Genomic DNA, 21,128 nt, shown 5'->3' with positions numbered 1-21,128 from the left:
CCTACTTAGTGTAGCGCCTGAGGTGAGCAGAGGGGAGATCCATTTCTGAGAAGCTCCTCAATATGAGAATGCAATGCCTTCTTTCCTTCACACAGAGGTTGGGGTGAAGGGTGACCTGAAAGGACAGAGGAATGAGTAAGAAGCAGGGGCCACAAGACACTGAGTCTTTAGTTTTCCAAATCAGGAGCCCTGCTGGTCAATGACTCTCCAAGTCACCCAGTGAGTTCTCACAGCTTTGAAGCTGGAATGCAGCTGCCACAGCGAAAAATCAATGGCTCGCTCTCTCTGCCTTTCTCTTCTCGGAAGCTGACCCACCTTAGCACATTCCCTACTGCTTGGCAAAGCTCATTGGCTTGGAGGGTTGCGCACGTCTGCAGTCTTCCTCCGCTTTGGTTCTGCAGACCAGAGAACAGGTGCAGTGAGCAGGGCTGAAAAGATGGAGGTGCAGTTTTGGAAGGCACACAACCTCACAGTTGGTGAGGAGGAAAGATAAGACGGAAGGAGCAGAACAAAAACAGGCCTGGGGAAAACAAGGCCGCAGGACCAGTGGCTCACCCAGGGGCAGGCTGTGGACTTTGATACCTTCTTTCACACATCCATATCTCCAGGGGGCCCCTGCTGGGGCCTAAGTCACGTCTATCCAGATGTTGAGTGAGTGAGGTCAGAGCTGTGGGGTCCCTGGGATTCCCCATCTTCCTCTAAAGTACAAAGTTCTTTTTTTTGTTTTGTTTTGTTTTTCGAGACAGGGTTTCTCTGTAGCTTTGGAGCCTGTCCTGGAACTCCCTTTGTAGACCAGGCTGGCCTCGAACTCACAGAGATCCTCCTGCCTCTGCCTCCCAAGTGCTGGGATTAAAGGCGTGTGCCACCACCGCCCGGCAGTACAAAGTTCTTTCACGGACCCATGGAAGCCATCACCAAGTTCCTCAAAACTAGCACTCAGACCCTCCCTGATATCTTCCGGGTGGGAAACTAAGGAACAAGTGCCAGACGCATTGACAGGGTCAGACAGGCGCCACCATCAGCATGAGCATTCTCAAGGTGGACCAGTCTATATGGTCATTGGACCCAGGACGCACCCTGTCTCACCAAGGTGGAGCCACGCAGTCTTCCACTGGTGACGTGGATAGGACGGTGACAGGGTCAGATTGACTAGTCAGTGCCAGCAAGGGGACAAGAGGGGGGTAGATGCCCCCATCAATACATGTATGTATGACCTCTGGATGAATCCTGTAAAGCATGGGGCAAGGTGGAATTTGAAATGCATGGACCATTGGAAGGAAACCAGATAATAGATATATGCACACTTACACAGTACGCCCCCACACCCAAAAAAAGAATCATTGCTCCAGCATACTGATCCATTTTCACATGAAGACTATATCAATTTCTGTCCCCCCAAAATGTACACACATATACATTAGAAAGTAGAAGTAGCTCCATGGTACTGTTTGTCACAGCCTCTGCCTTCCCAGGGGCCCGCAGCCACCACCTTGGCCTTCAAGCCACTTTCCTTAGCTAGAACTTTCTGAAGAGGCAAAGTGTGAAGAGCCACCATGCTTCTCAAGGCTCAGTGGGGCCAGGGTAGGAGGCAACAGAAAGTGAGGCTGCAGAGCAAGCTAATGGAGCTACTGTGGTTTGACAGGGGGAAGGAAAATGAACAAAGGTGTGTTTAGGGGAGAGATGTACGGAAGTTCTGCAACGAATTAGACCTCCTGACTTGTGAGACCTGGAGTGTCTCTATGTACACATAAAACCACACCTTCAGATTTCTTCAGAATCACAAGTAGTTTGAGTTGAAAGGGATCTTGAAGGGTTTCAGCACAAATTGTCTTCCAGTCGCAGACAGGGACACAACAAAGCCAGCACTAAAGATCAGCTTGCCATCTCCACGTCAGACATGGCAACCTGTGGGTAGCGCTGGTGTGTGTGTGTGTGATGTGCCCGCTCACCTGCTAACCTCCACTGGCTATATGAGCTGGCACTCAGGGCTACTGAACCCAGTGACTGGAACAAACTCCACTCTCAGCAAGCACTGTTTCTGCCCTCACTGCCCTTACTGCCCTGCCCTAGCTCAATCCCTGAAGACCCCACCATTTGCAGTCGCCAGCAGGCTAGGCCTTCTGCTGACCAAACTGGACATATGCACCTTTCAGGAGGGCCCAGAGAGTCACTGGAACCAGTGAGAGGAGGGCTGGAGAGGTCTAAGAAGCTAGAAATTCAGAGTTCCACGGACTCCATAGGGCTTTAGCTATTGATGTACAGCCTCATACTACACATGTGTAACCCACACATGCAAACAAACTGTGCTTTCCTTATGCACATAACATAATACAACACATATATACTCAACATGCAACACATACACATATAATGCATGTAGGCATACAAGTCACACATAGTAAAACACATATATACATATATACATGTCCCACAGTACTGAACACATGCATTCATAAGTACATACCACATACAACAAACATATTATGTAACATGTATGCAATACAAACCGCATGTATAAATACACCAACACACTATACATGCAGCACATATACACATTCATGTGCTAAATACGCACATAGCATGTAATACTACACAGCCCACACATATACTCGCTGTACACATAACAAATAATACTACATACCACAAATCAAAACCTCAAGCATATTGTGTACCACCTCTACATATAGTTAGTTCATTCTATGTGTGCACTTCACACATTATGATATATACAACACACACACACAGATGTACACATAGCACACTATATACATACCATATATCTACAAAGTAAATTCTGCACACCCACTAGCCAAGTAAGTATACACACATGCACACACATACGCATGCATGCATACACACAAACACACACACTCTTTATTAGCGACTCTCAGTAAAAGCCCCATGAAGACGTTGGCAGAAAAGGCTGTTGTCACCTAGTAGCTGGAGGTTCAGATGCTGCTGAGTGTTAGGAGATACCTGCATCAGGTCCTACAGGCAGACAGTATGCACAGTATCAAGATTCAGAGACAATGCCAAATACAGAAATTGGCATCTCAGACCCATTCTCCAACTTAAGCCCAGGCAAACACACAGAATCTCATTAGCATCTCTAGTCCCCCCGCATGTGACCCCTAGAAGTGGCCAGTAATACTTTTATGACCCTCTCCCCAGATTAGAGTTGGAGGTGAGGTGAAGCCCAAAGCAAGAAGAACCAGAGAGAACAAACTGTTTCTGCACAGCACTTTGGCCTGTTCTAGACTTCAGGTTGGTCCTCACTGTCTGCTGACCAACAGAGGAGAAGCTACTTACGGAATGGACTGATGATTGACAGGCGTAGTGTCACAAATCTCCTCAGATTTGTCACCGAAGAAATAGATTTAGAAAGAGTGAGATTGCAAGTCTCTCAAGTTGAGGCCAGTCTTTGCGACAGAGTGAGCTCCCTTTCCTCCAACACAGTCTGCAGCATAAAGACACCCCGTGGCTCTGGGCTGCTAAATGAATTCTCTGGGCTACCAGATGAATTCCTCTCTCTCTCTCTCTCTCTCTCTCATAAGTGCACAATACTGCCTAGTGGTGGCATGGGGACAAAGCCAAGCCCTCTTCAGAATGCTTTCTGTCCCCTCAGAACCAGCAGCCCAGGAGGCGTGGTGACCGAACCTCTCAACTACAAGACTGGGAGTGAGGGAGGAAGGTGCTGTGATTAGGCCTTGGTGGAGACATGAGTCCACATCTCACCGTGCCCTAAGAGCAGGCTGTGGGGTACAAAGACAGAGAGCTTTGACGTCTACGTTTGTGACCACCAAGCCCATTTGTGTCTCTACTCACTCTGATACTGTTGTCAGTGCTCCGCCAGCAGTACCGCTCTTACAACAGCAAAGCCGGGTGCAGGAAGCTGAGGTAGAAGGGGAAAGGGTATTAGGTTACTTTTTCTTTCAAGCTTCCTGTTGTAACACTCCCCAGTAGGGTACAAGCCTTGCTGCATTACCTGCTCTTCCACTAGCCCACTAGAGGACAGGGAAGGTGGGGTGAGTCCGCATTAGACAAACACTTGGCTTAATGGGCACAAAGGTCCTGGGTTCAAGGTTTGAATTCTAGACTTCCCCCCCACCCAGCTTGAACTCACTGACCCCTAGGCGGGTGGGGAAGGCAGCTAATCGAAGTGCATTGTTTGCTCAGGGCTGTATGGCCTGGCCTTAGGCCCAAGAGCAGTAACTTGAGTGGTTTCTTTCTGAAGGTGGCCCTTCCATATGCCACCCACAGAGAGACCTCACTTTTGCTCCCCAGAGCCTCCTCCCCACCCATGCTTGAGCATGCTCATACAAACTAACCCACACAACACATGTGACAGGTCCCACCGAGCAAATACATGCTGCGTCATACATACCACACTTAGATACTAGACATATACAACATACCATTATTATATGCCTATTAAGCACAAAGATGCACACGTACTTCATGCACCATGAACATTACATAAAAAAGACACATTATATGTGTTTAGTATATATGAAACACACAACACATACAATACCAACAAACACACAATACATACATTGTATATCCTACATACAAATACACAAGATTCCTTATACATGTCCCATAGTACTGTAGTCACCATGAAGCTTGCACACAGAAAGCACCAAGAACAGATCAAAGGCACCCACAAAATATACATACTAGAAATACCATATGTCAGACACATCACATATACACAACACACACAGAACGCACAACACACAGAGCACAGGCATGCCACATACACATTAGACACTCACTGTACCACAAACACGTGTCCCTTGTTGAGCCTTCCTGATCTTTGAGGGAGACGTGGGAAAAAACAAGCTTCAGTTGGAAATTGATAGGCAGATATGACTTTAGAAAGCTGGGTGCTATCTCAGCTAACTGGTCCCTGGGTGGCAGCAGAATTTTGAATAAGACAGAGCTTAGCTTCTTCCATATAGGAAAAGTGAGCAGAATAAGCCTCTGGGTGGACCCTACTGAGGTACAATGCTGTGATCAAGGACGCCTGTGACCACGTCTGTGCAAACCTTCTCACCTCTGCAGAAATGATTTTGCCCACTAGAGCAAATACCTGGGGAAGCATAAACAAGGTGGACTATGGAGTCAGGCATGATTTGGGGCTCCACCAGTCACTTCTGTGACCTGAGGGGCTCACTTTAGCACTTTGAACCTCAATTTTCTCCATGGGCAAAATATAGATAAAAAAACGTCTCATAGGTTCACTCTGAGTTTGTGTGGACACACCCCATCATAGGGCCTAGTGGCAGTGACCCAGTGTCTCTGAGAAAGTTGCCAGAGCATATAAAAAAATTGTATTTATCCCCCAATCAGATTTAACTACGCATTCTTATACCTTTTATTTCTAGACAAGGCCTCACTGTATAGCACTGGCTGGCCTCTTTCTTTCTATTTTCTGCCCCTACCTGCATAGTGCTGGGATGACAGGTAGGTGCCCCCTCACTGGGCCCAACCTGTGTCTTGTCTGGTAGTCCACCACCACCAGACGCACGTTCTTCCATGGCTAAATTTTATACCCTGACTCGTTAGCTTGGGAATGGATTTTACATCTTTATGTATTGGTGATATAGAAACCCACAGCCAAAGAGTGAAGAGTGTTCATTGGAGACTGTACCAGGCTTACAGCACCTAAAACACTTACATGTACTGTCTGGTTCTTTAAAGAAAGCAGTTGTCAACTCAGCATGGGTGAGACCTAAGTCTTCATTATTTATATACCTGTTCTGGGCCAGTCAAGACATTTAAACCCAGAACCGAGAGAACTTAAACCCCTAGGACTTGAGTAGAGACAGGCAGAAGCCCCTCCATCCCACAAAAGGCCTTTCCTTGCTTAGGCTCCTCCTCACAGCTAAGAGTCCCTCAAGAAAGCCTTCCCAGAAAAAGGTCACTGGGTGTCCCAAAGTCCAGGGGCCAGCTCTTTAATCTCTTTGAAGGCCTAGGATCAAGGGAGAGTTCCAGGGTGGAGAGAGTTGCAGCTGACGCACGACCTGAGCAGGCAGGACTTTGTGGCCTGTCTCTTTAAATCTCAGGTAATTTGGGAGGAGGGAGTGCCCACACAGCTCCTGCTCACTCCCAACAGGAGCTCCAGATCTACAAGCCCGGCAGATCCCCAGCTCTGCCAAGTGGAACAAAGCAGGAGCCCTCTTCAGACTGGGGGCCACCACGGGAAGCCTCACCAGTTCCACAGGAGAAGGAGGAGACCGGAGACAGGAGACGGGACCTCTACAGGGAGAGGGCAGGGCGGCTCTTGGGGGTGCCAATGTGGCCCCAAGACCAAGCCCAGACGGGGTCTGGCATCAGCCTCAGCCCCCCAAGGAACCAGCCTTCCACCCCATGGGGTGGTCACTGCCCAAGGAGAAGGGGTTAATACTCTGCCTATGGAACAAGTTCTGCAGATGGTTCCACAGACAAGAGTCCTGGGCTCAGAGCCGAGACGAGCAGAACCTGCTGCAGCAGAAGAGGTAAGCTTGCCATCTGCTCCTGCTCCTCTACCTAGCAGCAGAGCCTACACCCCACCCCCTCCCAGCTTGCTTGAGTCTTCTTGGCACCCCTGGCTGGACAGTCTGTGCCCCTGGTCATGGGCTGGCTCCTGGTTATCACTTTTCATCCTGTGGGGCTAGCTGGCCAGGATGTCAGGTTTGGGAGGCAGCCTGGACACAGATGTTAGTTATCTTTACAGTCCCATTCAATCCTGCAGGCCTCTTGTGAGTACCTCCCCAGTAGCCAGGCACCTCATTGGCCCTTGTGAACCCTCTACCCCCCAAAGGGGATTGTGGGAGGATAATGTCTTATGTTTCTGTACTCCATGTTCCTTTAGCAGTCTATGGCAGAAACACATTTATATATAAGCATACATGGGGGAATGAATGAGAGAGTGATTGAATGAATAAGGCAATAAAAAAATATGGCAAAACATGTGAAATTGCATATAATTCCTGTGGATTTGTCTCAGCCAATGGAGGGATTTAAAGACCCAGCAAAGCTCAGTTGCAACCTGCAGTGTCTTCCTCTCTATTGGTGGATTCGTATGACCTCCTGGTCAAAATGCCTGAGATGCTCACCCTGTTGCCTTTCAATGTTGGGGGTCAAGGAGAGAACCTGGAGTTTGATCCTTTAGGAAATCTTACATTGTGCTTCCATTCACTGAAAACTTTATTATCCTCACTCGATACCCACTCCTGCCTCAAACACCATCTTAGAGTTGACTTTGGGAGCAGGAGGAATAGGAAACCCATTGGACCTGGGACCCACCCTGTGACGGTCTGCTTTTGACATTGTAAGCTGGGCTCCCCACCCAGCTGCTGATGCTAAAGGGAGTTGTGCTCTGGGGGGGCTCCTTCAGGCTTTGCAGAAGCAGGTAGCATGTATTCACAGAGGAGAAGGCTGAGGGTTTTGTCTTTGGCTTTTTTTCAATCTCTGAATGCAAGGCTTGTCTTAACCTGGCTTGAGGGCTGCCTGGGATTTCCTAGACTTTGGATTAAGTAGTCCCTGATGGGATGTGCCCCTTCTTAGAGTTGTGGCTTTCCTGTCTCTCACATCAGCCACCCACCTCTCTTCCCCAGGGCTGGGAGAGTGGGGGCCAGGGCACATGTCTGGCTGATGACGTCTTAAGGCAACAGAAGGGCATTGTTGTTAGAGAATAATTCTTCATTGGTTTCACTTCTCCTCTTCCCACTCAGGACCCTGTTGCTGGGGGCATCAGGCACAGACTGCAGAAAGGTCAGGGGTTTTGAAGGGGGTAGGTGAGGTTCCTATATCTCCTATGCAGGAAGAAGTCCTCTAAAGGACCTGGGCTTGAGCAGGCAGCCTGGCTAAGCATATGCTATTTGCATTCATCTAGTCTGCACCCATTTCTTCCCACCATCTGGTGGCCTCCTCTTGGTGTCCATGGCAGTGACCTTCTTTGGGTGTTCCTTCCTGGAAGGATATGAAATTTTCTAGGAGTTTCTTGGACTGTTAGCTCAGCTATGCACAGGGAAGGCATGCTGGAAGTCAGACAAGTTGGGGGCGAGCACTTAAATAAGAGCTATGAACCGTGAAAGAATCCCATCCTCTGTAGGCACCATCGTCCATTTTATCTGGCATAAAATCAAACACAGGCTTTGGAGGGAGAGGAATTCTGTCAGCCCATAAGAACGAATCGGACCTGAAGATTAAGAGGGAGTCCCAGAAAGGAATTCTGGGGTAGGACCAGGAAGGATTTCATGGAATAGAAGGTGGTCTCACCTGAAGGCAAAGCTTTCAGAATTCTGCAGGATGAGCAGAGGTGAAGCAACCTTCTGCTGTGTTCACACTTCTCTTGAGTCTTAACCATGCAACTCTCTAATTTAAATCCTTATTCGCTGAATGCTCAACTCTTTCCCATGTCTTCTGTCCTAATATTTCTCATTTCTGTATATCTAATGTATTAAACACTGACTGAGCATAATATATATTCCACTGGGGTTGTGGGAAAAGTACTTGATATGTTCTAGCTTCTTAAAATGTTCACGTTCTGATGAACAAAATGTACCAAGGTCTATGCTGTCCCTGCGTCTCTTCAGATTAAAGCAATCTCAAAGACAACAAAGATATATTGTTGCTTGTGTGTGCTACAAAGTTAGGTTCATGGTAGTTTCATCAATGTTGAACATGCATAGCATTTTTTCCTTCGTTGTCATTTCTAAACAATTACTGCACAATAGCAATTTATATGTAGTTTATATCCCACTAAATATTATAGATCACCTAGAGATAATTTAGAGTACACAGGGGGAAGGTAGGCAGTGGTGCATGCCTACACTCCCAGTCCTGGGAATACTGAAGCACGGGACTGATATGCTCAAGGCTAACTTGAACAACACAGTGAGACTTGTCTCCAAAAATTCAAAAGTTAATAAGTAAGTTGAACATCGTGGTCTTCACTTGTCACCCCAGCACTTGGGAGGCTGAGGCAGGAGGGTCATTTAATATGTTTAACATGTAATCCAAGTTTAACATGGACTACACAATGAGTTCCAGCCCAGCCTCGGCCACATCGTAAAGCCATATCTTAAAGTCTACTAGAGGGATATATAAATGACATGCAAATATGATATCACTGTCGGGAAGGTACTAGAGCTTGTATGGAATGTTATAGAACCAATGTCCTACAGATTCTGGAAGAATACCGTACTTAGGTTAAAAGTGAGAGCACACTGAATGTCATGAAAAGGTTTAAGGAAATGTTGAGAGAGCAGAGAAGGAAACTGTCCTATCTGTTATCTGATTTCTGCTAGTGTGGGGTGTGCTGGTGGCTTCGCAGAGGCTGCCCAACCTGACTTCCCACCCCTCCTGTGCTGACGTTTTTTTACTCCCTGGGAGGACAGGGAGCCATGCTGGACTTCTAAGTTGGGTTACACAGATACCTGTATAAATGACCTACATGAGTTGAAGTTTCTGTGCAAACTCAGCTCTGACACATCCTGTAGACTTCAGTTCTTGCCTTGATAGGCACATACACACATACATACAAGCTGTTGGCTTGCTTGCCAGTTAAGAAACAGATTGGTTCCAAATCTTGAAATAGCCATATTCTCCAGGTTCTGACTTCCTCATCTCATCACCAGGAGTCTCAGCTGGAGGGACGTGGCCCATGAGTGCCCAGTGTAGGCCATGTTCCCACACATGACTGCTCTTTCTCATCTGTGGTCATTGCTCTGGGCCTAACCCCCACCCCCACCCCAAGAAAAATCAGGAAGAGCCATAAAAACTAGAAGAACCACATAATCTAGTGGTAAGCCCTGGGGCTATGCTCTTGGGAAGCAAGTCTGCCTTTAACCCTGTGTGATCTTCTGACAACAATCTGACTTTATTGCCTCAGTTTCTTTTTATTAAAAAAAAAAACAGGGAGAATTATTCAGCTGGTGTTGTATGGCTTTGGAAAGCAAAAGCAGAATTAAGTGATGTTACTTTGGGAACTGATAGACACTCGGAATTATGATAAAACATAACATAAAGAAGCAACTACTGAGGATGACAGGAATCAGTGGGGCTATGAACTTCCTTCTAACAGAAATGAATCCAATCAGAAGGAAAATGTATGCTCCTGGCACCCACATGGCATTATCCCTCACAGTCTACACCCAGCGCCTACAGTCAGCTGAGAGGGTAATTGCAGGGAAGCTCCTGTCTATCCTCCCCACCACACATACTTCTTACCCTGATTAAAACAAAGAACAAGGACAGAGAAATGGCTAATGAGGCACTTGTCTCAGCTCAGACTCTGATCTGGTTGGACAGATCACTTCTGAGTACTCACCCCGAGATTCCATCTGTTATGCGAGCACGTTAGACTCCATTTAAACACAATTTCTACTCTCCTGATTTGAACACTCCTTAAAACTCTTTGGATCATTCCTTGTTTCCCAGAGTAAAGGACAGAGCAGGACTCATGTACACGGCACACATAGACTTACATGTTCGTAAGAGCCAGAAGCAGAGGACTGGAGGAGCAGAAGTTATGGAAGAGGGAAGTCAAAGACTCTCACTTGGAGACACAATGTTGACCTTGAACAAGAAAACACTCACTTATTTCCCCAACAACAACAAAAATATAATACATTTTGCATCAAAGAAGCCTATTATTGAGTCTTCCCCAAGTCATTGTGGAACTAGACTGTTCAACTTTATACTCAATTGCAAAGTAGAACAAAATGTTGAAGAACCTGAAAATATCTTCTTTTTTTATTTTTATTTATTTATTTTTTTAAATTTATTTATTTATTAAAAATTTCTGCCTCCTCCCCACCACTGCCTCCCATATCTCTCCCTCTCCCCCAATCAAGTCCCCATCCCTTATCAGCCTGAAGAGCAATCAGTGTTCAATGCCCTGTGGGAAGTCCTGGAAATATCTTCTTATAACTTCTATTTCTTATGCTCCTCTCTTTTTTCTTTCTTCCTTACTTTAATTATTAGAAAACATTTTATATGTTTATGGAATTTTAATTTCATGTCATGTGAAGAGTTCTTCTCTCTTTATAAGTTATGAATAATTGCACCTGTAAATCAGGGTTTCTCTACCCCGGCATGGTTGAGTGGGATAATTCTTTGTTGATGTCCTGTAGGAGATGTTCAGCCTCATCTTTTGCCTTTATCTCCTGTTCCTTAGTTGTTCTTTAGCCTTCTGTGATGGGCTGCTATTGGAGGACCTACAAGATTCTTCGGTATTCCTTACACTTCTTTTGGAGACCAAGGATTGTGAGTCAAGTTTGGAGTTCTGTGTCCTTACTGCCAAATCTTGGGAGTTAGGATTTTCTCTGCTATCACCTTGTGGCCCTATGTAGTTACTGCAAGTAATAAAGTACTCTGAAAAAAAAAAAGCTCCCTGACCCTTTGCTTCTTCATTTTCCTGGCTTCTGGAGTTTGCAACAAAAGAGCACATTTCTTACAAACATTATTGAGTTGGGTTATATGCTGTTCCGCTGTTCCTTTACCCGGGGTGTGGTCTGGCTAAGTTGCCAGATAAGACATGGGATACCTCTTTCAATTTGACTTTTAGTTGAATAATGGGTAAGTTCTTTCTGCGGGCATGAAGCAAAATATTGCATAGGATATATTTATAGAGTTGGAGAGAGAAGTTCTGAATGGATATGATCAAAATACATTGTATAAATGCACGGTATTTTCAAAGGACACTTGAAATAGTGTTGAAATAGTTATGTGACTAGAGTTTGGTGTTAACCGAGCATCGTGTAACTGTAGTCTATATCCGGCAGTCTTTGCTCTCTCCCAGGCCTGCTAGGCCAGCCCCAGACAAAGGCGGAAGGAGGACACAGGCGACAGAAGCTTGTGGGGGAGCTTTGCCGGCTTCAGCGATCTGTCATGAACAAAAGGAAACTCTGTGACTCCCAAGTCTAGAGGAAGGAACATGTCCTATGTACAACACCAAGTGCAAGATGTTATAATAAAAATGAGATCAAAGGAAAGAGCAAAACATGTTCTAGGAATAGGGTAGTGGTGGCTGTGTGTGTGTGTGTTGGAGGAAGCTTTGTTTCCCCTACAGTCTAGTGCTGACTCTAAAATGTCTATGTAAGAGAGTAATGGCTAGAGTCGTGGTGGCGAAGAATCTAGAAAACTTGTTTTGCCACCATGTTTTCGAAACAACCACTGTTTTTCACTTAATTTATGTTCATTTAAGGTTGACTCTGGGGGGGTGATAGAGACAATAGGAGAGGCAGTAAAGGCACCTTGGCAACACGACTGAGTCATCCATTCTACAGATGTCATAGTGAGCAACCACAGCACACTAGGGCATTTTGCTGGGTGCAGAAGTGCAGAATGCACAATGGACAATCACTGGGTTGGGAGAATGCATCCAGGAAGAAGCAGCCTGTGGGCACAGGCCCAAGAAGAACGGTGTGCTCTGTGGGGCTGAGGTGTGCGGTGAGATTAAAATGCCAGGTGTAAGGAGTGAGGGGGAGGATCAGAGAATGGAAAAATGGTTGCACAAAAGACCGTGAAGGACCTTTGTGTTCCTTGTCTTTGGGCATTGAAAGACCCAACGGCCTTCTGTAAGCTGTGACAGCAGCCATTTAGAAAGACTGTCTTGACAGCATTACAAAGGATGGACGAGGATTAAGTAGGGTGTAGGGAAACCAAGAGAATGTCTTGTTAATCCTGGACCAAAGCATAGAGATGTGAATTAATGAACTTTAGTAGCAAAAAGAGAAAGAACTAAATGGAGAGCAAATCTTAGATGATTGATTGACCCTGGTTGCTGCCCTTGGGCCTATGAGGGAGCTGGGATTACGGTTGTGGGAGATAGAAGTCACTTTCTTCTGCTTATCACCTTCCTAACCCCAGCTTTGCTATAAGCTTCTTGTCACTGCCAGCACTTCAGGATGGGAACTCCTCTCCAGATCCTTTGTTAGCCGTGTGATTGGCTATGTATAGATAAATACAATAATTTCATTTACTCGTGCAGAAAGACCAAATTGCTCAAACTGAAAGAAAAATTCTATAAAAACATAACCATGTTTCTTAGTCGCAGTAAGACTAGAGAGGTGATTTGTAGAGCCAGGGAATAAATTTTTTTCTAAAATGCATAAAAATCAAATAATAAATAGGAAGATACTAGGGACTGGGAGTTGGGGTAAGGACTGAATTCAGAATGGGTGCACTCAAGAAGAAATGGAAAGGAAAAATGAGAACATTCAGATTCACATGAAATTCAACAAATGAATTCTCTAAATTAGATTCTTTACTTTTCCCTCATCTGTCATTGCTGGCCACCATTTATATCTGCACAGGTCCTAGTAGTGGAAATAAAGTAGCCCCTAAGGCCCTCTAGACAGGGTATGAGGATGGTGGATGACTTCACTTCCTAAGGTTTTGAGTGTGCATTTTAGAAGCAGGGATTCCAAAGCTTGCCTTGGATATGTCACTTTAACAATTTTACATGCATGGACCACACTCCTGGCTTGAGCAATGTTTCCTGAACTTTCATTTGCACAAGAATCCATTGGAACTCTTCCTAAACTGCAGACCTGGACATTTCATGTCAAAGGGTAATCAGTGATTTGAAGTTTCTTATTAATTTGCATAAGATGCTTATCATCAACAGGATTCCTGATTTAAGCAGAAGGATTGAAAAAAGTAAGATGTGAGGAGAGAGAGGTATGAATGACCACTGCCTGGAGCCAGGCTTTCTCACATGGGCCATGGCTATTTTTAGACTGAGTCCTGAAGATATTGCCAGAGAGGAGGAAAGTAGAGGAATCAAATGTTCCACACTGAAGGTCAAATAGCAAGGCTTCTTGTAATAGGAGAAAACCCACTAGTCTCTGCATGTTGGCTTCCTCCACAAATATGAGGGAGGAACTTCTTATACCTCTAGTATTTAGAAAATCAGGCTTATCATGCAGGGCAATCTCAGGGCACTGCTGAGTCCACAATAGGACCACTTCAGGCATGAACAGGCGTGAGTGTGTGCCTGAACAAAACGCCTCCTTTCTTTGTCCAATATGCACAGGTGTTTTATATGCATGCATACACACACACTACACACACACACACACACACACACACACACACACACACTCTACATACCACACACACCCTGGGTCTTCTGGTCCCAGCACCAGGGAATAAAAAACTAGTTAGGGCATCTCTTATGTGGACTAAATGTTCAAAGTCAGTTTAGAAGAACTAAACAATGGGAAGAAAAGGGTTGGTGAACCTTGCTGTCCTTGCTGTTGAGACACACATATCTGAGTGAGGCCTTCATAACTTGCCCCACACCTTGGTATGTTCACTGCCACCACCTTTCTCGTCCCATTTCCCTGTAGGATCTGGGAGTCACCTCTTCTTCTAGCTGCCAAAGAAAATGATGTCCAGGCTCTGAGTAAGCTGCTCAAGTTTGAAGGATGTGAGGTGCACCAGAGAGGTATGGAGCAAAGACCTAGTGATGATCTGTGGGTCAGGCGTGCCCCATCTCACAGACTTCCCCAAGAGATCCCAAGACTCAGAGCCTGTTTTTTCTCCATTGACTGCCCCAAACACATTGTATGCCTTTTTCCCCCCTCTAAATACCAGGAGCCGTGGGAGAAACTGCATTGCACATAGCAGCCCTCTATGATAACCTGGAGGCTGCCATGGTACTGATGGAGGCTGCTCCAGAGCTGGTCTTTGAGCCCATGACCTCTGAACTATATGAAGGTGAGGCCCTAGGATGGATGGTTAGCTGTGTTTTCCAGCATCTCAGATAAATAATTTGGGGAACCAGACAAGTTATTTAAAGATCCCTAATCTTTATTATTATTATTCCACAAGCTGTCCTTTTTCTAAGTGTTGATAACAAGTTATTACATCTGGTCCCTGATCCTCCAGAGACCCAGAGAAGGGGCAGGGTTGGATGGAAGGAACAATAGGATCTACTGGGAACCTTTAAAACCCCCAGGGTTTTTGCCATCCATCCAAGATGGCCACACAAAAGGAAACTATGGGGAAGCATGAGAGGGATTCCTTCAGGGCTCTGGGAGCATATATGTGACTTACAGCTCTTTCTGGGTCAGGTCAGACTGCACTACACATCGCAATTATGAACCAGAATGTGAACTTGGTCCGAGCCCTGCTTGCCAGAGGGGCCAGTGTCTCTGCCAGAGTTACAGGCTCCGCCTTCCAACGCAGTCCCCACAACCTCATCTACTATGGTGAGATCCAGGGCCAGGCTCAAAGGTGGAAAGTGGGCAATAGCAATAGGAGGGGAGGCTAAGGAGGACCCTTTCTTTGGTTGCATCTTCTGGGAAGCTTGGAAGGCAGAGCCTCTGAGGCTTAGAGCCAAGAGTCAGAAGCCAATTTCCTCTATCACCCTCTGGACTGTGTTTTCCTGAGGTTTCTGCTGGGCAAGTGATCCCAAGATGAGTTATGGGAGGAGGAGAAGGCAGTTGTTGGGCTGGAGGGCAAAAGTCCTTCTCTTCTTCTGATCTTGCTGTCTCCTGTCACCTATCTCTTTGTGTCCACAGGAGAGCACCCTTTGTCCTTTGCTGCCTGTGTGGGCAGTGAGGAGATTGTCAGGTTGCTCATTGAGCATGGAGCTGACATCCGGGCCCAGGACTCCCTGGGTAAGAGCTGGGATGAGGAGAAAGTGCTGGATGCTGGGTGTGAGAGGACAGGGGGGACAGGGAGTGACTCATCAGGGGACCTTATGCCTACCTCTGTCTTCCCCAGGAAATACTGTGCTGCACATACTCATCTTGCAGCCCAACAAAACCTTTGCCTGCCAGATGTATAACCTGCTACTGTCCTATGATGGGGGAGACCACCTGAAGTCCCTAGAACTTGTTCCCAACAACCAGGGACTCACCCCCTTCAAGCTGGCTGGAGTGGAAGGCAACATTGTGGTGAGACCCATGCCCTAAGGTGTTTTCAATGACCCTCATTTTACATTGCTAGGGACAAAGAGAACTGAACACACCTAGGAAGTGTAGGTCCCACTCTCGGTTCTAACTAGGGTCTGATTCAACCTATGTCTTTCATGTCACTGGTCCATTTTTTTCTGATTTTCTGATAACCTTCACTGAAGTCCTGGGAATTCATGTAGCCTAGACCTACATGATTTTCTGCAATGCCTAAGCCCACTTGTCTTTCTCAGAAGAGTGACTTGGCAGTTTCCCCATATCTCCAGACTCTGGAATGAGTCCCAGGGCAGGATAAATCTAGGATTCTGGGTAACACAAGTTCTTTTGTCTTCCAAAGGGAGTGGTCTTTAAGAGAAGGCCAGCACCTTCTCTGGTCCTTTTCATCCAGGCTACCTTCTCTGGTCCTTTTCATCCAGGCTGTGACTGCCTTCAACTGCGGATCCTGACCATCTTCACTCTCTTCCAGATGTTCCAGCATCTGATGCAGAAGCGGAAGCACATCCAGTGGTCGTATGGGCCATTGACTTCCACACTTTATGACCTCACTGAGATCGACTCCTCAGGAGACGATCAATCCCTGCTGGAACTTATTGTCACTACCAAGAAACGCGAGGTACAGAGACTTTCCAGTACAGACCCTAGTGAGGGGTGGTGGTGTCTCAGAGATACTGTTCTATTCCATCTGTTTCTGGGGTCTAGGAGATACTGTTCTATTGCTTCTGTTGTTGGGGTCTCAGAGATACTGTTCTAGTCCTTCCATTGTTGGGGTCTTGGAGATGCTGTTCTAATGCTTCTATTGTAGGCCCGCCAGATTCTGGACCAGACACCCGTGAAGGAGCTGGTGAGCCTCAAGTGGAAGAGGTATGGGCGGCCCTACTTCTGCGTGCTGGGTGCCATCTACGTGCTGTACATCATCTGCTTTACCATGTGCTGTGTCTACCGCCCCCTCAAGCCCAGGATCAGTAACCGCACCAATCCCCGGGACAACACCCTCCTGCAGCAGAAGCTCCTTCAGGTGACACCCTGGTAGCAACAGATAGGACATCGGAAATCTTCTCCTCACAACATTGTCTCTTTTTCCTGACTCCACACCAGGATTTCACCTCTCACCTAGATGGCTGATAAGTGGGGCCATAGACTCAACATGCACACAGAAACATGCATACATTCTTACTCCAGGAGCAGAGTGTGAGACTAGCTTAACTTTGTGGTCTAGAGAGAACTCCGAAGAGCTGGTGGCCTTGGGAACTGTTGTGAGGATGGAGACAGGTTATTGACCCACATCTTTACTTCCCAGGAGGCCTATGTGACCCCCAAGGATGACCTACGGCTGGTGGGGGAGCTGGTGAGCGTCATTGGGGCTGTGATCATCCTGCTGGTGGAGGTAAGGTGTGGATAGGGTCCCGCAGGAGACTGTCTGCCCCAGGGACCAGCCCACATTCTGGTCTGCAAGTGTCTTTACGTCTCCTTGACTTCTTTCCAGATTCCCGACATCTTGAGGTTGGGGGTCACTCGATTCTTTGGGCAGACCATCCTTGGGGGGCCATTTCATGTCATCATGTGAGTGTCTCCTTCATCTCACTCTCATTCTCCACCTCACTAGAGCCCCCGTTGCCCCCCTTTGCCTTAGCTCTGAGTTCCCTCTACGATGTGTAACCCCGGGGGACTGTGTATGTTGAGGCTGAATGCGACAATATGGGGTCTGTTACAACTGTACTTTTGCTGCTAGGTCCCTAGAATGAACCTGAATTTTTTCTCATTATTCCTTCTTTTCTCCCCCCACCCCACTCCCAGTGTCACTTATGCCTTCATGGTGCTGGTGACCATGGTGATGCGGCTCACCAATGCAAATGGAGAGGTGGTGCCTATGTCCTTTGCTCTGGTGTTGGGTTGGTGTAATGTTATGTACTTTGCCAGAGGATTCCAAATGCTGGGTCCCTTCACCATCATGATCCAGAAGGTCAGTACTTCCCCTATGCATCCTAAAATAGAGCCCTAGGCCAACGTTAAACAAACACTTTTCCAGGGGGATGGTTAGTACATATTTCATGTGTTGTAAACCCACACAATTCTTGTTATATGTTCCTCTTAATTTTTTCTTTGAAAAAAATTAAAATACTCTTACAAGCTTAAATATCATCCTAAGTTTAAGATCCCCACCAAGACATGGCAGGTCGATTTAGCCAGCAGGTTGTAGTTTGCCAGCTAGCCTGTTATATGACTTTTGGGGTTAGGTTTGCTGGTGTCCGGTGAGTAACAGGCCTGAAAGAGTGGTGTTCTCTGCCTCATTCTCTCCATAGATGATTTTTGGTGACTTGATGCGATTCTGCTGGCTGATGGCTGTGGTGATCCTGGGATTTGCTTCAGGTAAATCACTCATCCAGATGGCAGCTGCAGGAGGAAAGGGCTGAGGTGGGAGAGTTTATGGGTATATAATCCTTCAGGCTGAACTTGGAAGAGGCCATGAAATATCTAAAGATGGGTTGCTACTCAGGAGTGAGGGACCGTAGTGTCAGGGGCAGGAGATTGGGGGCATAAACCCTGCAGAAAACAGTGGAGTGTAATATATAAAATGTATCATTTGTGAGCTGATCAAGGACAGCAACAATAGACATACTGGGGTGGACAGAGGAAAGGGCAGGGAGCCTTAACCCTGCTCAGAGAACTAAGGAGACAGTCTTCCTCGAGGAAGAAAATACCTCTTTGTTATCCAGCACCAAGTGGTAAGCCCTGGAAACATATACAAGTACCATTATGCAGACTGAGCTGATTGTATTTAGGAAATACACACACACACACACACACACACACACACACACACACACACATAGAAAATAGATAAACAATTAATGAAAAAGAGGCTATGAGTTTGATAGAGAGCAAGAAGGGGTATATGGCAGGGCTCAGAAGGAGGCTCAGAAGGAGAAAAGAGGAGGGGGAGTAATAGAATTTTATTATAATCTCCAAAAATAAAATAAATAATTTAAAATGTACTCTTTAGAGATGAGCAATATAAGATAAGGGAACGGGATGGAAACAGAAAATTAATGGCTGGTGGTGGGCTAGTCATGATACAGTTGCCATGGTAACTCTCACCCCTTGGGTGGCGCAGCCTTCTATATCATCTTCCAGACAGAGGACCCGGATGAGCTGGGCCATTTCTTTGACTACCCCATGGCACTGTTCAGCACTTTTGAGCTCTTCCTCACCGTCATTGACGGCCCTGCCAACTATGACGTGGATCTGCCCTTCATGTACAGCATCACCTACGCCGCCTTTGCCATCATTGCCACACTGCTCATGCTCAACCTCCTCATTGCCATGATGGGTGACACTCATTGGAGAGTTGCCCATGAGAGGGATGAGCTCTGGAGGGCACAGGTGAGCCCTCTGGTGGCTAGGAGGGATACTGCATATATCTTCTTCCTGCCCAGGAACTGGCCATGCTCAGATAAAAGCCGCCGATTGTACTCATGTATATTTGGATAAGTTTTTGCACAAGTTATAAAATAATGCAACATTCCAGGGGAATTTAATTAGTAACAAAGAGCACTTCTGGAAACTCTGGATAGAATTCCGTGTATTTTCTCAACAGTTAAACCCGCAGTCTTTTCTAGAAATAAAATGAACAAATGGCTAAAAGTATATTTGGTAAATTGTGCTCCCAAGTAAGAATGAAAGTATTTAGTCTTCTTGAAAACATCAAAGCCTAAAAAATTTGACCCAGAAAAATCGGAAGTGTTATAAATAATGAAAAATTTTTTAAAAAACTCAACACTTTCTTTAGCTGCAGAAGCTATTTTCAGTCAGAATATTATGATGGGCATAAAGGACAATGAGATGAATCAAGTCCTCATTTAAAAATATACCTGGAAAAGAATTTAGCCCAACAAAAATAATTTAGGTAAAATAAAAATGGAACTATGAAACCCTGGAAAGCATTTAACTGTGATGTATGGAAAAGGAGTAAAACCTAAGCTGGCGAAGAAGGGTTGGCTGGGAGAAATATTTTGAAGATATCTTGATATTAGGTTTCCAAGCGAGGTGGTTTTTGTTTTTAAATCACATTATGTATGCAGTTTCAAAACATTCTGAGACCTGTGAACTTCTTCTATGTTTTCCACACTCTTGCCTATACCTTTGGAAGGTCTCTCCTGAGGGAAAACTCTTACAGGTCACCTGCACCTCACTTGGCTTTGCCATGGCTTTCAAGTCACAGGATAAAGAATTGTGGGGCTCCAGCTCCGTTCATGCTCTCCCACAGAAGGGGATCCACCAAGTTCACACTGCCATCTTGGTTTGGGGTCTTGTTTCCATTTCCAGAGAGCCATAACCCAGGAGTTTATTACTAATTCATCCTCCCTTCACCTGGCTTCCCGTCCTCTCCCTACCCTTCTCAGTCTGCACAGGACTTCTCTGACTTCGGTTTCTGACCCTAAATACAGGTTGTAGCTACCACTGTGATGCTGGAGCGGAAGCTGCCTCGCTGCCTGTGGCCTCGCTCTGGGATCTGTGGGCGCGAGTATGGGCTAGGAGACCGCTGGTTCCTGCGGTAAGTGACATAGGCCATCATTTTGCATGGTGTCTTGCTTCCAGAAGCTTTATGGAGGTCTGTATGATTCCTGGGTCCAAGGCTTAATTGTCTTAAGTGTAGCTACTGAGAACGGGACTCCATTTTGAGCTTGGACTCCTAAGCATCCCCAGAGCAGAGCCTATAGCTTTCTGGGACCTGGTTTCTGAGGGGCTGGTGTTCCGTGTCCCCATGGTGGCTGCATAGAACCTCCAACAATGGTGGGGCCGAATGAGAAGTGTTGATCTTAGGTCTTATTTTCAGCTCCACCCTATCTGAATCCCTCTTCCGACTCCCTCCAGGGTGGAAGATAGGCAAGATCTCAACAGGCAACGTATCCGCCACTATGCCCGAGCCTTCCAGCAACCCGACAACCTCTATTCAGAGGACTTGGAAAAAGACTCTGGAGAGAAACTGGAGATAGCACGTTCCTTTGGTGCCTACCTGTCCTTTCCCACACCCTCAGTGTCTCGAAGCACCTCCCGGAGCAGCTTCAACTGGGAAAGGCTTCGGAAAGGGACTCTAAGGAGGGACCTTCGGGGGATAATCAATAGGGGCCTAGAAGATGGGGAGGGCTGGGAGTACCAGATCTGAAGGTTGGCTTCCACCAAGTGTCATGTTCGAATGAAAGAGAACTG

General features: G+C 46.4%; 1 protein-coding gene and 1 long non-coding RNA gene across 2 annotated transcripts; one reads left to right on the top strand and one right to left on the bottom strand.

The window, feature by feature from the left end:
* Window positions 1–3,878, bottom strand: LOC121435352. The gene is made up of 3 exons (XR_005972571.1): window positions 3,826–3,878; window positions 316–395; window positions 1–115 (listed from the first exon to the last, which is right to left on the bottom strand). It is a non-coding gene; the product is annotated as an uncharacterized LOC121435352 (long non-coding RNA).
* Window positions 3,879–6,153: 2,275 nt separating this feature from the next.
* Window positions 6,154–21,084, top strand: Trpv6 (transient receptor potential cation channel subfamily V member 6). Its single transcript, XM_041634806.1, has 15 exons — window positions 6,154–6,503; window positions 14,349–14,446; window positions 14,596–14,718; window positions 15,075–15,212; window positions 15,525–15,623; window positions 15,730–15,902; window positions 16,387–16,533; window positions 16,723–16,935; window positions 17,218–17,304; window positions 17,404–17,480; window positions 17,715–17,880; window positions 18,221–18,287; window positions 19,033–19,301; window positions 20,366–20,472; window positions 20,793–21,084. The coding sequence occupies exons 1-15, from the start codon at window positions 6,376–6,378 to the stop codon at window positions 21,082–21,084; spliced, it is 2,184 nt and encodes a 727-aa protein (XP_041490740.1). The 5' UTR covers window positions 6,154–6,375.
* Window positions 21,085–21,128: the final 44 nt, after the last annotated feature.

This window comes from Microtus oregoni, unplaced genomic scaffold, assembly GCF_018167655.1.
Source record: "Microtus oregoni isolate MIOR12 unplaced genomic scaffold, Mior012 000046F_ref0000063, whole genome shotgun sequence".
Classification (NCBI taxonomy): domain Eukaryota; kingdom Metazoa; phylum Chordata; class Mammalia; order Rodentia; family Cricetidae; genus Microtus; species Microtus oregoni.
Note: the sequence above shows the minus strand (reverse complement) of the source record. Positions and strands in the feature narration are given on the sequence as shown.

Coding starts and splice junctions, on each gene's coding strand:
- Trpv6 (XM_041634806.1), top strand. CDS start 6,376: ATGGGGTGGTCACTGCCCAAGGAGAAGGGGTTAATACTCTGCCTATGG. Junction 6,504..14,348: donor AACCTGCTGCAGCAGAAGAG/GTAAGCTTGCCA, acceptor ATTTCCCTGTAG/GATCTGGGAGTCACCTCTTC. Junction 16,936..17,217: donor TGCAGCAGAAGCTCCTTCAG/GTGACACCCTGG, acceptor TTTACTTCCCAG/GAGGCCTATGTGACCCCCAA.